General features: G+C 36.2%; 1 protein-coding gene across 8 annotated transcripts in view; it reads right to left on the minus strand.

Annotated features, from left to right (window-relative positions):
• Positions 1-13,795, minus strand: part of DIAPH2 (diaphanous related formin 2) — a 266,450-nt gene that overhangs the window by 65,172 nt on the left and 187,483 nt on the right. For 7 of the 8 annotated variants that reach the window (XM_069811506.1, XM_069811508.1, XM_069811507.1 and 4 more), the window contains one exon: positions 3,129-3,224. In XM_069811506.1, coding sequence (XP_069667607.1) covers positions 3,129-3,224 — 96 coding nt within the window. Of the gene's footprint in view, positions 1-977; positions 2,005-3,128; positions 3,225-13,795 lie in introns of those variants that run through there. The other variant, XM_069811509.1, reaches the window with a different exon arrangement.

Below are 13,795 nucleotides of genomic sequence, written 5' to 3' on the forward strand. Positions count from 1 at the left end.
CCAAACCTGTCTGTACATTTCACCAAAATTTTTTTGCCCAGTAGGAAAACCGCAATATTGAGTAGTCCCCCACTGTGTAGGGCTGCCATTCTAGACTAACAGAGCACCGTTCCCTTCCTATCTCCACCTCTTGCCCAGTCAGTCTGTCTCTTACTCTTTAAATATTTTAAAGACACCACCGTGTTAAGTACAAACATATGCTACAAGGTACACCAGTGACCTCTGTAAAAAAAGTATAATTGAACAATCTTTGGTAGAATGACACTCTTCTGGGGTAGTTGTAGGCCTGTAGTATTTGGAGCTCTGTTCTCCAAATGAAATGATCCCTCCTAGGTCCAAGCTACTCACCTCACCTAAACCCAGCAGTGAATACATGCCATTACAGAGGTTTTCCTTTTGGAAAGTTGTGGGTTTTTTCCTTTGAGCCAAACTGATCAAGAATGCCACTAGTAGTGATGCTACAGTTTGCTCCTTTAGTTATATTTATTCTGTGAAACCACTGGAAGAAAATTTTCATGGTCTACTGGTTGTAACCACTGAGAGGGTTGTAACCTTCTATAGTTCTCATTTTCACCCTGAGTAGATGAAACAGAATAAGCAAGTTTGCAACAAGACAGATCTAGAGCACATACATGAAAATGTACACCAAGTGAACTTACTGTATTGCTGAGCGGTTTTTTTTTGGTGCATTACCTTGTTTGTGTTTTTTTAGTTCATTTTTAGGCTTTCTGTAGGGACTACCTGTTACCAAGTAATTAATAAAACTGCAAAAAGCAAGCAAACAAAAGTCATTGTTTCTCCTCACAAGATTTAAACTACCAGCTGCAACTGACGGACAAAAATGAAATCTGTGTCCAAACAAGCAGAAAACAATTTTTTTTCTCAGACCGTGATGGACACCAACACAAGTTTAAGCTCAAAACTTTGTTGTGCAAGTCAGACTTACGAAAGAGCAGCACCTAATTCCCCCCCGCCCCGTGTGTTAAGAATACATGCTGATTACAGACACAGTGCAGCAAGTTATCAGTGATGTATGGGAAACTCCTACATCATGCACCACGTATAGACAGTACTATACCATTTGTTATATGCTTACCAGTCACAACCACGTGACCCAGCAAGCCCAGAAATACCACAACCTCTTCTTTCCATAGCTTTTATTTATTTACTCTTTCTTCCTTCTGCTGAACCACGGGAAGTATGGAGAACTGTTTACTAAAATCTCACTGGATGAAACTCTCCAGAATACTGAGAGTCTATTGATAGTACCAATGAGAAAACTGTCATTGTCCCTTCCACTTTTTAAGGAGAGAGAGGAGAGTTTGTAAACTCGGTCCCTGCTTTTTTAATGCTGCAATTCACTGCTTTGAGATGCATAGCCATATTTTTAAGTGTCTTCTGGGTTGTAGACAAGTTACTGACTACGTGTCATATATGTTCCTAAATCACATGAGAAAATTTACATAACAGTTGAAATCAGATAGTTGACTGGGACTAACATTTATTGCCTCTTGTCTAAATCTTTAGCTACACCCTAAAAACTTAAGAGTCTTACCCACTTATGAGAAGACTTACAGTTGACCAGAGCTGGGAAACAGATTACCTAGACCTTTTCTCGCAATAAGTTCCCCAAAGTCAATCAACTCCTTGCTAACAGCCAGATCCCACTAGAATATCAACTGACACAATGAAATTTCAAACGCACAGAAGTCAAAGTGACTATATGAAACAGAGGAGAAATAAAAGGGATTTTTTAATTAGCTCTGCCCCCTATTGTTGCAGAGGAGTCACTGGTTTTGGACCTGGCTTCAGGCATCTCCTTGGCTTTCTCAGCTGCAGCAGATTTTCGCCATCAACTCTGGTTCCTGGGAAACTTTTCTTTGTCACCACCGGGTGACAAATCTCTCCTCAAGCCACAACACAGACAGACCATCTCTCACATTGATATTTCTCAAGATATGGAAAAAACCCACATTTTGATCGAGGAGTTCTTTCAGTTCTGATCTGAGAGCAGAAACAAGCTCTGAATTAAGAACGATACTGGAACTGTAGCAGAATTCATTTCTTAGTATGAACAAATTATATAACTTATTTTCATCTTTTCCAGAAGATCAGGCATATGGCAAATTAAAAATAATTCTATTGGTAAATGGTCTTTGCTAGCTAGGTGAAAGAGCATAGTAGAATTTGCCTTTACTCTTCTGTTCCTCTAAAAAACAAAATAATCAGCCAACATGGATCTAACCCTAGCTCACTGAGCATTAGGTAGATAAACATGACTTATTTATAAAATAAGATGACTCCACTTTGCCAAACCTTTAGCAGCACATATCCAACATAAGCTTTTGATTTAATGCCAAATAACTATAACTTTCAACTGTAAATTTAAGACTGCATTTTTTATTGTAAGATGTGTTTTAAAAGAAAAATTGCAAAATACACTATACTACCATGATCTTTGATGAAAAATAAATGCAGAGTAAATACAGTTCACAACCTGTATGCAACTGGCGTATCATAAGCAGAGGAGAGTTGATTAGAGAAAACCCTGCAGTTGCTTAGCCCTCTCTCAAATTTTCTCAAAACCAACTTTACAGGAAGCAATAATTGCTCAGACTAAACCAGTACACCAGACTAAATTCAGTACAATATTATTGTCTCCCTGAAGAAAGTGAAGCTACTATATTGTAAATTGACTTATATGACTACACACACTATGACTTCCAACCAAACCAGAACATATCTAAGACCAATGCTTGAAAAAGACTATCAGCTATATGACCAAACTCTTACTGATGTAAGAAGCAAATACTTTTCACAGCACCATCTACAGTAAATTAATTATACTTACAGTTTTAAAGATTAAGACAAACATACTTTGTGCAGCAATGTTTTAAATGCCATTTCAAACACAACAGGAACCCTTGTCATATCTTAGAGCACACAGCTATCTGAAGATAGAACTATCAAGTTAAAAATATGTGATCACAAAGAGCATGCTGAGTTTTCACAGTAGCTCAATGACCAACAGAAGCTCAATGGTTTTCAGGGAAAACTGTTGGTAAATCTTTGCAAAAGAACTTTTGCCCACTCAGTTTATAACTACTGGTTTTTAGAAAGCATCTTACCTTGTCCTCTTGGTGTTCGTTTCCTGCGATCTCTGAATGCTGCTCCTGACTGCAAGGCCTCAAGCAGACTATCCATTACTCCTGTCTCATCACCCTCTAGAATAGGAGGAAAAACAATATTAATCTCAGTGCAATTGAAATCAGACTTTAGCAAGAAAAAAAGTAAAAGTGTTGTCAAGTTTACATAACACTTCCAAATGGGAGGCGTATACATTTTAATGTAATGGATGCTGTCAGTGCTTCAGGTATCACTGCCTAGTTTGTGTATGATGCTCTATTAAGCAAAACTGATGCCAATCTTTCTGTTCTTTCAACTTGGAGATGTTATCTTGTGCATTATTGATAACACCTTCAGCGTGCAGACAGACAGCTGCTGGTGAGCATCTGCTGTTTCACTGTTAAATTCTTTTAAGACTTTCCTGAAGTAGAAACAGGTCATCTCTTTTTGATTTAAGCATTGCACATGGAAAATCTGATTAAACTGAATGGCAAAAAGTTAAATATTGTAGTACTGCAAATATTTCATATGTTGCCTCCCATCTTCATGATGCATTAAATCCTTGGGAAAAAAAAAATTATTTATACGACATGAGAGGATACATATGCCATATGCTACACATGTAACAGTATACCATGGATGAACTTAGGGTTTAAGAGAAGGAAAGAACAAAGAGGGGAGAATCATGCAGTGAAAGTAGGTGGCATAATGTTTCTTAAAAGCGGAATTCTACTTCTGCTAAATCTTTCTCTTGCTTTTTTCATATCCAAGCTAACCTGTAGCCTTTAAATTGCCGGACTTTATGGTGCATTATGGAAATCTGGGTAGAAAGATTACTTCCTTTTTATGTATTTAAGTCTTTAACTTCCTTTGCATTTCAGTCTGTTAATAACAGTTGATAGCAGCATTCAACAGCGCGAGAAATAGAGGTCAAAGAACTGCAATGTTACAGAACTATTGATGAATGCCTCTTTTTCTGTTCACGTCTGTGTTATAACCCAAAACTAAACTATAGACTAGACTCAGCAGGTAGGTGGACATTTTATTCACATCTCTCAGGCTTCAAGTTAATATAAATTTCCCCATCACAGAGTGGGAAGATAATTACTTTATGCAAAAGATTTACATTACAGTAAAACACTTATGACTCACACAAAGTGTAGGAGGTTAAATGCACATTCAAGCTCTCAACTGTTCAAGTTTAAAAGGAACTTATTAATGCAAAAGCTATTCTGCCCTGGTTCTCTATTACATTTAGATTTATTAGACTAAACCCGGACCTGATATAAGAGCACACCAATCCTAGAACAGTACCTGGTACAGATTTCTACATGATGATCATCAGTGTAACTACTTGATAAATTTAAATTATACATCAACATCATTTAAACCATTATGTATAACATACAACACATATATAAAGTTCTCTCCAGTGCAAGATGAAAGGGAGCAGAGCAAGAGTAGCAACCAGCAGAAGACTTCTGAAATACCAGTTTTAATTACATTCCATCTAAAGCCCTTAAAAAACGAAGCTCCTGCAAAACAAGTAAATTAGCTTCTCTCGATTCACACTCAAATATATAAAGCCAGAATCTTGTCTAAAGCATACAACATAATTATTTTTCTTTGTGCTCCTTATCCTACACATGCTTATTCATTGATTTATTGTTGGCTCTGTATGAAATTTATTTTCTAAATCAAAGGTCTGTGAATACACTTTGTCCAAACTAATACACATCAAATTGGTCTGAAATGTTTAATGAATGTGACTGTAATAAATAGAATTAGTTAATATGTTAGAATATTTTATGCATAGAAATATTACAATATCATCCGATCTTCACTAAAAATAAAGAGTTGGCAGAGTTTATTCAAAGACAAAAATCCTTCAATACTTCATAAATGTTTATGCAGCCTTGAACTTCTTTTTTGCTGAGTGTGCTACTCTACCTGCTAATTACTGCAACTGCTAAAAACCACCCTAGATTTGGAATATCAAAATATACAATATAATGACACATGAATTAAGGAAGCTCTAGAGCACAGTGATGAGATTTTTTAACTCCTCAAAGAAATTTATGCTAGGTCTGAACTCAGCACTGCATCTTAATCAAAGTCATCAGGTGATTAAGTGGGAACTGGACAGAGAACTGCATTTTCAGTTACCCTTCATTAAAATTCATAAATAAAATCAACAGAAATTTCAGCCTTTCCCCAGAGTTCTTGCTGAGATAGTTCACTCACGATCTATGTCCTTGATTTGCCTTTTGTTTTTTTATATTACCTACAGCAACTTGTAGACACAAATTGGAAACAAAGACGAAAACTACCAGAAGTTTCTAAACTGAGAAAATTCCAACAGAAATTGTCAGTGGAAATAAAATACATAATCCTTACTTCACTTTTAGATATCTTCTATTGTACACAAGGATAGGGTTTTTACCCGCAACAAGTAATTTTCTTCCTCGTTCTTTCTTTTCCAAGTTGGTCCCAAGCATTAAACAGACAGCAAATGTATGCATGCATGCATGCAAAAAAAAAAAAACCAACTTTGCAAGCTGTTTGCTCTTACGACTGGCTTTATAAGGCTTGGATTAGCCTTAGCAAAGAGCCAGATTCACTATAGATATTAAACAGAACTGAAAAGGCAAAACAATTCTTCATCATTAATTGATCTGTTAACTGCAGGCCCGATTTGTTTTAATTTGGATTACACACTAATATTCTACTGCGGAATTGGTTTAGCACAGTCTGCTTTGAAAATGAGTGTGTTTTTAGGAGGTTACAGTAAGACTCATCCTGTTGCAGGTGCCACAATTTAGACCAGTGTTACTCAACAGATTTTGGCCACTTTCAAAGATAATAACGAAGACAAAAATAACTTTCTTCTTCCATAGAACAATATTATTGATTCTTACACTGCTGACGAGCCCCAAGCAAGCTGAGAGGCACAGACAGAGAAATGAATACGATACAATGAACAAATAAAGTCACATTAGGGATGAGCAGGCAAACTTAATACAAAGATACCTAAACTTTTCATAATTTTTGACCAGTTACAAGAAACAGAACAGATGAAGGGAAAAAGGAATTAGAGTAGGTCACACCATGAGAAGTATATACAAAAGAGACTGGCATAAGCTCCATCCACTTATGAATGCTGAAGAATAGTCATATCATGCACCGGTAAACAAATTTCCTGTGTATAAAGGCAATATTCTGGATTTTACATTTTGCTTTTATAAATAACAGGAGACTTCAGATGAACTGGTGTTAATAAGCACTTAGTATTTGTGGTCAGATTTTTATGTTAAATGACATTCTAAACATTAGTACTCTCAACCAGACTGCCAATTTCAAAAAAGGAAACTTTTGATAAACCGTAAGAAATTAAATCAGAAACTGAAAATTTGGATGTACAAAAGGGTGGGGGACGAGGAATGAAAGACAGTATTACAAACAGAACAGTGACTACTGCTAGACATGTATCATGATCTCAACGCAGTCAAACTAAGTGAACTTTTAACTTCTGTGTTAATGCACATAAATAGTACTACTCCTTGAAACAAAGACAAGATAGATAAATGATCAGGGATGAGTAATGCCAAATCAACTAACATGAAGTTCTCTCAGCTGATGTGGAAGCAAATTGCAAATCTCTGTGAAATTAATGTGCCATTTGAAATGACAAAATACCTACTATTATTATTTGAGAACAGCAAATGTAGAATTTGTTTATAAGAAAAACCAAAACATTAGCTGGAGGAAAAAAAGTGTGATAGTCTTCACCTGGTAGTATGAAAGGCCTTTCAAACAAGTTTTGAAGACAGCAGAACACAAGATCATGAGACTATAGTTCTGCCAAAGATATTAGACCGAATTTATGGTTTCTGGTTTCTGTTAATGCAATATACTGCACTTCATTTGGCTAGAAAAGTTCTCTCATTTATCTGGTCTTCAACACTTGATATAATGGCTGTTTAATTCATTAGTGGAAGGTGCAAAAGATGTTCAATAGTAAAATATCTGGCTAAGTAACAACAAAAGGTTGTTTATAGATAGGAAGCTTTAACATTTGAGAGCTTATCAGCTGAATTTTTCTGAAAACCTAATTAGTGGATTTGCCATAACAACAGATGACATACAAATAGGAAATAATAACATTTTTGGAAGGTAAGATCAGAATATGCATGAGATTTGGAATAATAAAATAAATGAAAATTATAGAATGAGAATGAGCACGTATAACTTCAGTTGCAAGCCAGGAGTTCTTCATTAGGGAATGACCAAGAGCCCCAATATAAAGAGGCAATAAAAGAAACAAATGCTGAATTACCAATCTGATCAGTGTGTTAAAAAGTCAGCTTATTCTATTTCCAGCAGTAGTGGTATACAAGCTTGATTACAGCATTCACAGAAGACAAATCACAACCTGAAAAGCCTCTACAATAAGCAGGGGAGTGGATTCTAACAAGAAACGCCTAAGGCAGCATGATTTCTTTAGACTACATAAAACAGCCACTGAAAAGAGGTGTGACAACCTTCTCCTGTGCTTAGAATCTCTGAAGTCCCAAGAGAGAAAACTCATCCCAACAGAGAGCTTCCCCAAGAGAGGGCTGTTTTGGTACAGCAGCAAACAGGAAAACATTTAGGCTGAGTTAGTGGAAGTATCTTTGAAATCAAAAATGATGTTCTAGAATGCATTTCCAAACAAGACTGTGGGAATAACAAATCTAAAGATTTTAAGAATGAAGCAAAAAATTCTGAAAAGGATTATATGATATAGCACAGGCAATAGCAGGAGTGTAAGTCACATGATCTTTTCAATCCGCTCTAGCTAAAGCATCAACCTGCAACTCCTTATCGATGGTGCATATTTTAAAAGGGTACGTGATAAAATGGGGAATGAGAGCGCAAGAAACCAATTTCTGGCACTTAGGCTGCTGCCTAAGTTACAGCATGAGGAACACAGTTCCTGGGTATCTGTAGTCATGAACTAAGCCTTTACTTTTGAGCAAGCATTTTAATTTTCAAGTGTCTTCTAGTGCAGATATGACCTTTATATTTATGAAGAACACTGTCCTTCCAAATACTAATTGTTTGTTTGGAATATTTATCAAGACAAAAATATATTAGAAAGTGCACGATCAGGTATGACTAGTCTGTCTTGATTTTTCTTCATATAACACGCTGAATTCAAAACTTTACAATCAATTAGCAGTTTAATTCTAAAGCACATTACTTCCCAAAGAAGCAAGTATCAGATAGAAACAAAGCATATAATCTATTTCCAGAACATTATTTTTAAATTTCAGCTTTCCAAAGATACATAAGCTGTCCCAAACTCAAGCCATTCTTTATATTTTCTCCATCAGCAAATGGCACGTGGAGATGGATTGACAATATTAACTTCACAATTTTGGATACTGAGAAACAAGGCATGAAAAAACATTTTCTAAAAAGGTAAGATTAATGTAATTGTGCCTTTCCATGTACAATACTACTGCAGCAAAGACTGCAATAGTATTACACAATCCTTAAGCCTCCCTCCATAAAACACAAAATCAAGATTTAAAAAAATAATAATCAATATGTGAAGGACTAAGTTTCAAGCATGCTTTTAGACAAGTTCTGTTATCTCTGAGTCTCCTTTCTGCTTTGTATGTACATTTAAGTTTTTTGTCACCCTCCTTCCATGGAAATCTCTCTTCAACAAGTATTTAAGATAGGAAGTGTTAAAAAACAAAAAAATCAAGATGCTTTGCTGTTCTGTATGCCTTGTGTTGCTTGTACCTACTGTATGAGAATTTGTGCAAAAACAGTTCAGGCAGTTAACACTGTCCAGAGATAAAGCTCATCAAGCAGTTCAGGTCTTCTACCGAACACAAATAAGTGTATGGAGCTGACATTTAACCCACCTGTGCAACACAGCAGAGAGATTAAAGTATCTTCATTTTTTAAAATAATTATTTGAAACAGCCAGCCCTTGCACTGCATTATGACTGTATCTGACATAGATGTAGAACTAAGATTCCTCAGGATAGCTAGGTAATTTGTTTTAGCATAATCTGTGCACTGCTAAATTAACCATGAGGACTGTGTTATAAAGGTAGAAAACAAACACTTGAGAATGATGAAGAATGTTTATCTTATTTTTCACAGTGCAAATGCAATCCTTCACCTGCTTCTGTAGCCATTTTCTCTGTTTCAACAGAGCAACCATTTCAACATGAACATGAAGATAAAATATCTCCCTTTTCTATCCCTGCTAGCACCTTATGAAATACGACCCTTAAGTTACATTTAGAATCCTTTTTGTCAATATTACATTCCTTTATTGCTTCTTGGCAAATCTTATCTAAACCTCAAAAAGAGACCCCAACATCCATACCTCCTGATATTAAATGCAAAATAATATTCTTTTCTATTTATTACTCAGAAGATCAAAACGAGAATTGAAGTTGACAAAAAATATATAGGTAAACTAACATTCTTCTGCTAACCTGAGGAGCAATAAAAGCTACAGCTGAGCCAGGACAACAGGTTTTACTCTCTCTCTTTTTTTTTTTTTTTTTTAAAAAATAACTGCTGCTAAAATTTCATATTGGAAACTGAAGTGTGTTTAGTCTGTTGTAGCCTATGAGGCTTTTAAAGTCATTCTTGCAGTTCAAAGAGCACAGCTGAAAGGTCACACCAGAAAACATGTGGTAGTGCTCTGTTTAGGGACTAACCTGAACCATGAATGACAAATGTGCATAAAATTAGAGCTCTTCCACAGACTTTCCATAAAGATGGGAGTATTTAACTTCTTGGGTTGCCTCTGTTTCAGCAGGCAGTTCTTGAACTCACTTCTGTGGTAGTGGACAGCTCTGATGATTTAAACTTCATGGGAGTTTTTAGTTTCTCTCCTCTAAACAATTGTACCAAATTGTCCTAAAAATAGGTCCTTAACTTCTTCAAGACAAGTAACAATTTCCCTGAAGCCAAGCTCACTTCTTATGAGCTATTTTTAAAGAAATTTCTAAAATATTTAACTTCTTTTTTTGCTCCCCCCCCCTTTTTTTGAATAAAAGTATTGGAATATTTTAACTTCCTTTCATCTCCCCTCATTACAGAGCACAAAGAAAAAGTAGATTTAAGTGAGGTCTTAAAGTAAATTTGGAAGAGGTTTAATCTAAACAATACCTCCAAATGTCACCTATATTTCCATGAACTCAACAAACAGTCACGTTTTTCCCAGCTCAAAGCGTTCAAGCACATACCAGAGAAGCGATTCAGAAACGTAACTTTCTGATTTAGATTGGAAGAACTAGAAACTTGGAGAGACCAATTTCAGTTTCTTTTTGTGGCCTCTATTGCACAAAGTTTTACCTCAGCCTTCAGCATATTATCATCTATCAAAAAGGTAGGAATAAACATCTAGCAGATTTTTTCAGGACCTTCACGATGACTGCTTTTTCAGTTTGCTCTAGCAAGGAAGCTATTTTGGTTAGAACATAAAAAATCCCAATAACTACTACTTTTCTTAAATGAAATATAAGAACTGCGGTAGCACTATTGATGGTAAAGTGAAACAACAAAATAGCTTAGGCTTTTTAAGTTACTTGAATAATTTAGGACTACAGAAACTACACTTAAAGAGCTCAGCCCATGCACCCAAAACACGATCCACCTCCTATCTATGTGCTTTCTTCAGATCAGATTCACAGCTAAGGGTCCGGGAGGCCCTGGGAACATGCTCCTGTTTCTGGAGTGTTTTGCTGCCTTCCTTTTTACTTACTCGTTACTACAGGACTACCCACATATTTTACTGGTGCACTTCCATTCTCCAGTAGAGGTAATACCCACATGTACCTTGCAAAACATCTTGTACTCATTATTACAAATATACTAATTATAAACTAATCTAAGTTAATAAAAAGTGTAAGTATTGCACAGTCATTTGGGCAAAGGTTTACACGAACTTCCCAGGAAATTTTTCATAAATTTGGGTCCTTACTGAAAGAGTCCAGTCCAATACCAAAGTAGGTAACACATGCTGTCTATCTGCCTGCTTCTCCAAATTGTTTCAAAATTATATTTCTATTCACATCTTGCACTACCCTGTTTTGCTTTGAACTCTCAAGTACTTAAGTCTAATATGTGTCCTGTGTAAACTTCTAAATGAGACTTCTATTCATAATCAGTACCAGAATTTTTAATTGCAATATATTCACTTAAAAAGGTCGATTTTCAGTGTCTTATGGAAAGTGTGTTTTTGTGTTCTCCTCATATATTTGCATTTTATTCATTTGCTAAATTCATTTTGCATGCATAATAAATATCTTCAGGAAGCAGTCTTCCCCAGCATTTTGCACTAAAATACAGTCTCATGACTCCTATTTACTTTTTAATTAAAGGAGAACAAGTTAGGACAATATGACTGATAAGTGAACCTATACCTCACGTCAGTCCACAAAGCAAGGCAAATCCTTGCTTACGTACCAGTTAAGCTCATTGTTTATGATAACATGATCTCAGGCTTACATAAAGTTAATAGAATGAGAAAAAGTGAGCTTTGTTGTGCTGGCAGGTTACTGAAAACAATTTTTGAAATGCGTACACTTTACCATTTTCAGAATGTCGCAATGGTCAAGGTCTACTTCAGCAGGAATGTGTTTAATTGAAATGCATCAACATTAGCCCTGGGGCCCAATTCTGAATGGACTTATGCCCCTTACAAGGATGACTAAACATAAAAGTTTACAAGGATTCACTAAACATAAAAAAAAAAAAAGCCTTTACCATGGATTACTTGGTAACAAATGGGAAGACATTGCCTCTATGTGGGAAGGAAAAGATTGTGCAGCTCAAAAAAATGAAAGAAAAATGACCATGTGATACCTGAACAATTAAATGCATCTGTAATCAAGTTCTACTACTGTTTGAAGGCTATGTTTCAGTCACAGTACTAAGCAACTTTTAATTTATGTGATTAGCAGATGCATAAGGCAAAACAAAATCATCAATGCTTTTAGCATTAGAAAATAATTTTCTTTTAAAAATTGCTTATAGTTGAACAACTGCTCCAATATTTTAGGGAAGAAACCAGTCTCAGGAATTCATTTTGAGGAAGGGGGATTGCTCAAATACTCTTGCTGACTATTTTATTTATTTATTTATTTATTTTTACTATTTGTGCTGGTTTTGGCTGGGATAAAGTTTTTCCATAGCAGCTAGTATGGGGCTATGTTTTGGATTTGTGCTGAAAACAGTGTTGATACTTCAGGGATGTTTTCATTGTTGCTGAGCAGTGCTTACAGAGAGTCGAGGCTTTTTCTGCTCCTCACACCCCCCACCAGCGAGGACCCTGGGGGGAGCACAAGAAGTTGGGAAGGGACACAGGCGGGACATCTGACCCTGACTGACCAAAGGGCTATTCCATACCCTACGATGTCACGTTCATCATATAAAGCTGGGGGAAGAAGAAGGAGGTGGGGGGGACATTTGGAGTTACGACATTTTGTCTTCCCAAGTCACCGTTAGGCGTGCTGGAGCCCTGCTGTCCTGGGGATGGCTGAACACCCGCCTGCCCATGGCAAGTGGAGAATGAATTCCCTGTTTTGCTCTGCTTGCGTGCATGGCTTTTGCTTTACCTATTAAACTGTCTTTATCTCAACCCATGAGTTTTTTCCCTTTTACCCTTCTGATTCTCTCCCCCATCCCACTGCGGGGGGGGAGCGAGCAAGCAGCTGTGTGGGGCTTTGTTGCTATCTGGGGGTTAAACCACAATACTATTATTCTTCAATCTTGTCGTGACCTCATTCAATTTGTATTTAAATTATTCCAGGTCCTAAACCACTTTTAGCTAATTGTACTAATCGATGTCACAAAAAATATCAGATCGCAGTGCCTGAACCAGAAGCGACCAAAGTTGATCTTAAATTCATTTTGAGATGACAATTACAAAGTCAAATAGGTAACAAAGAAATCTCTCTGTGACACAGAACATAATATTCATTAGACAGTAATCGCTTTATATGAGCCTTTCTACCTTTTAGAATAAAACTTCTGTAGCTGACCTTTTCTTATCGCAGAGTTTGTAAGACGAAAAACTTTTTAAAAATACATTTTATTTTAGAGGAAAAACAACTGCATGCCCATATGATAGAGAATCAATTACCTTTCATCAAATGGCTTAAAGAATTCTTGGCCAGCTCCTGACAGCCGTATCGGTATACGTTCACTTTTATCACACATTTAATCCCCAAAAAAGGGAAGCAATTAGTTCAGACTTAACTGCCAAACTTAATTTCTCAGCATGATACCTCATAATACATCCAGTTTGGGGGGCGGGGGGGAATCCTTCAAAGGATCTTTATTAAGCTTCATTTTTGTGAATCAGCTTTTTCAAGAGGGGTTGGAAAGTCAAGCATGCTATTTCAGGACTTTTACTAAGAAAGTGTACATAGAAAAATGTCATGGCAAATGTCAAGCTATAACTTGTCCATGTTTTTTAATCTTTTCTACACAGATTCCAAAGTGGCCCTGAAACCTACATTGTTTTCCATGATGATTAACTGATTTCAGGTGGACTGGACAAATATGAAATCTGAATACAACACAGACATCAAAACTTACCAGAATTTAGAACGTGTAGCCCAAGATGTTTCCAACAAGAAATTTGGTT

The sequence above is a fragment of the Haliaeetus albicilla genome, chromosome 23, assembly GCF_947461875.1.
Source record: "Haliaeetus albicilla chromosome 23, bHalAlb1.1, whole genome shotgun sequence".
NCBI classification, from domain to species: Eukaryota; Metazoa; Chordata; class Aves; order Accipitriformes; family Accipitridae; genus Haliaeetus; species Haliaeetus albicilla.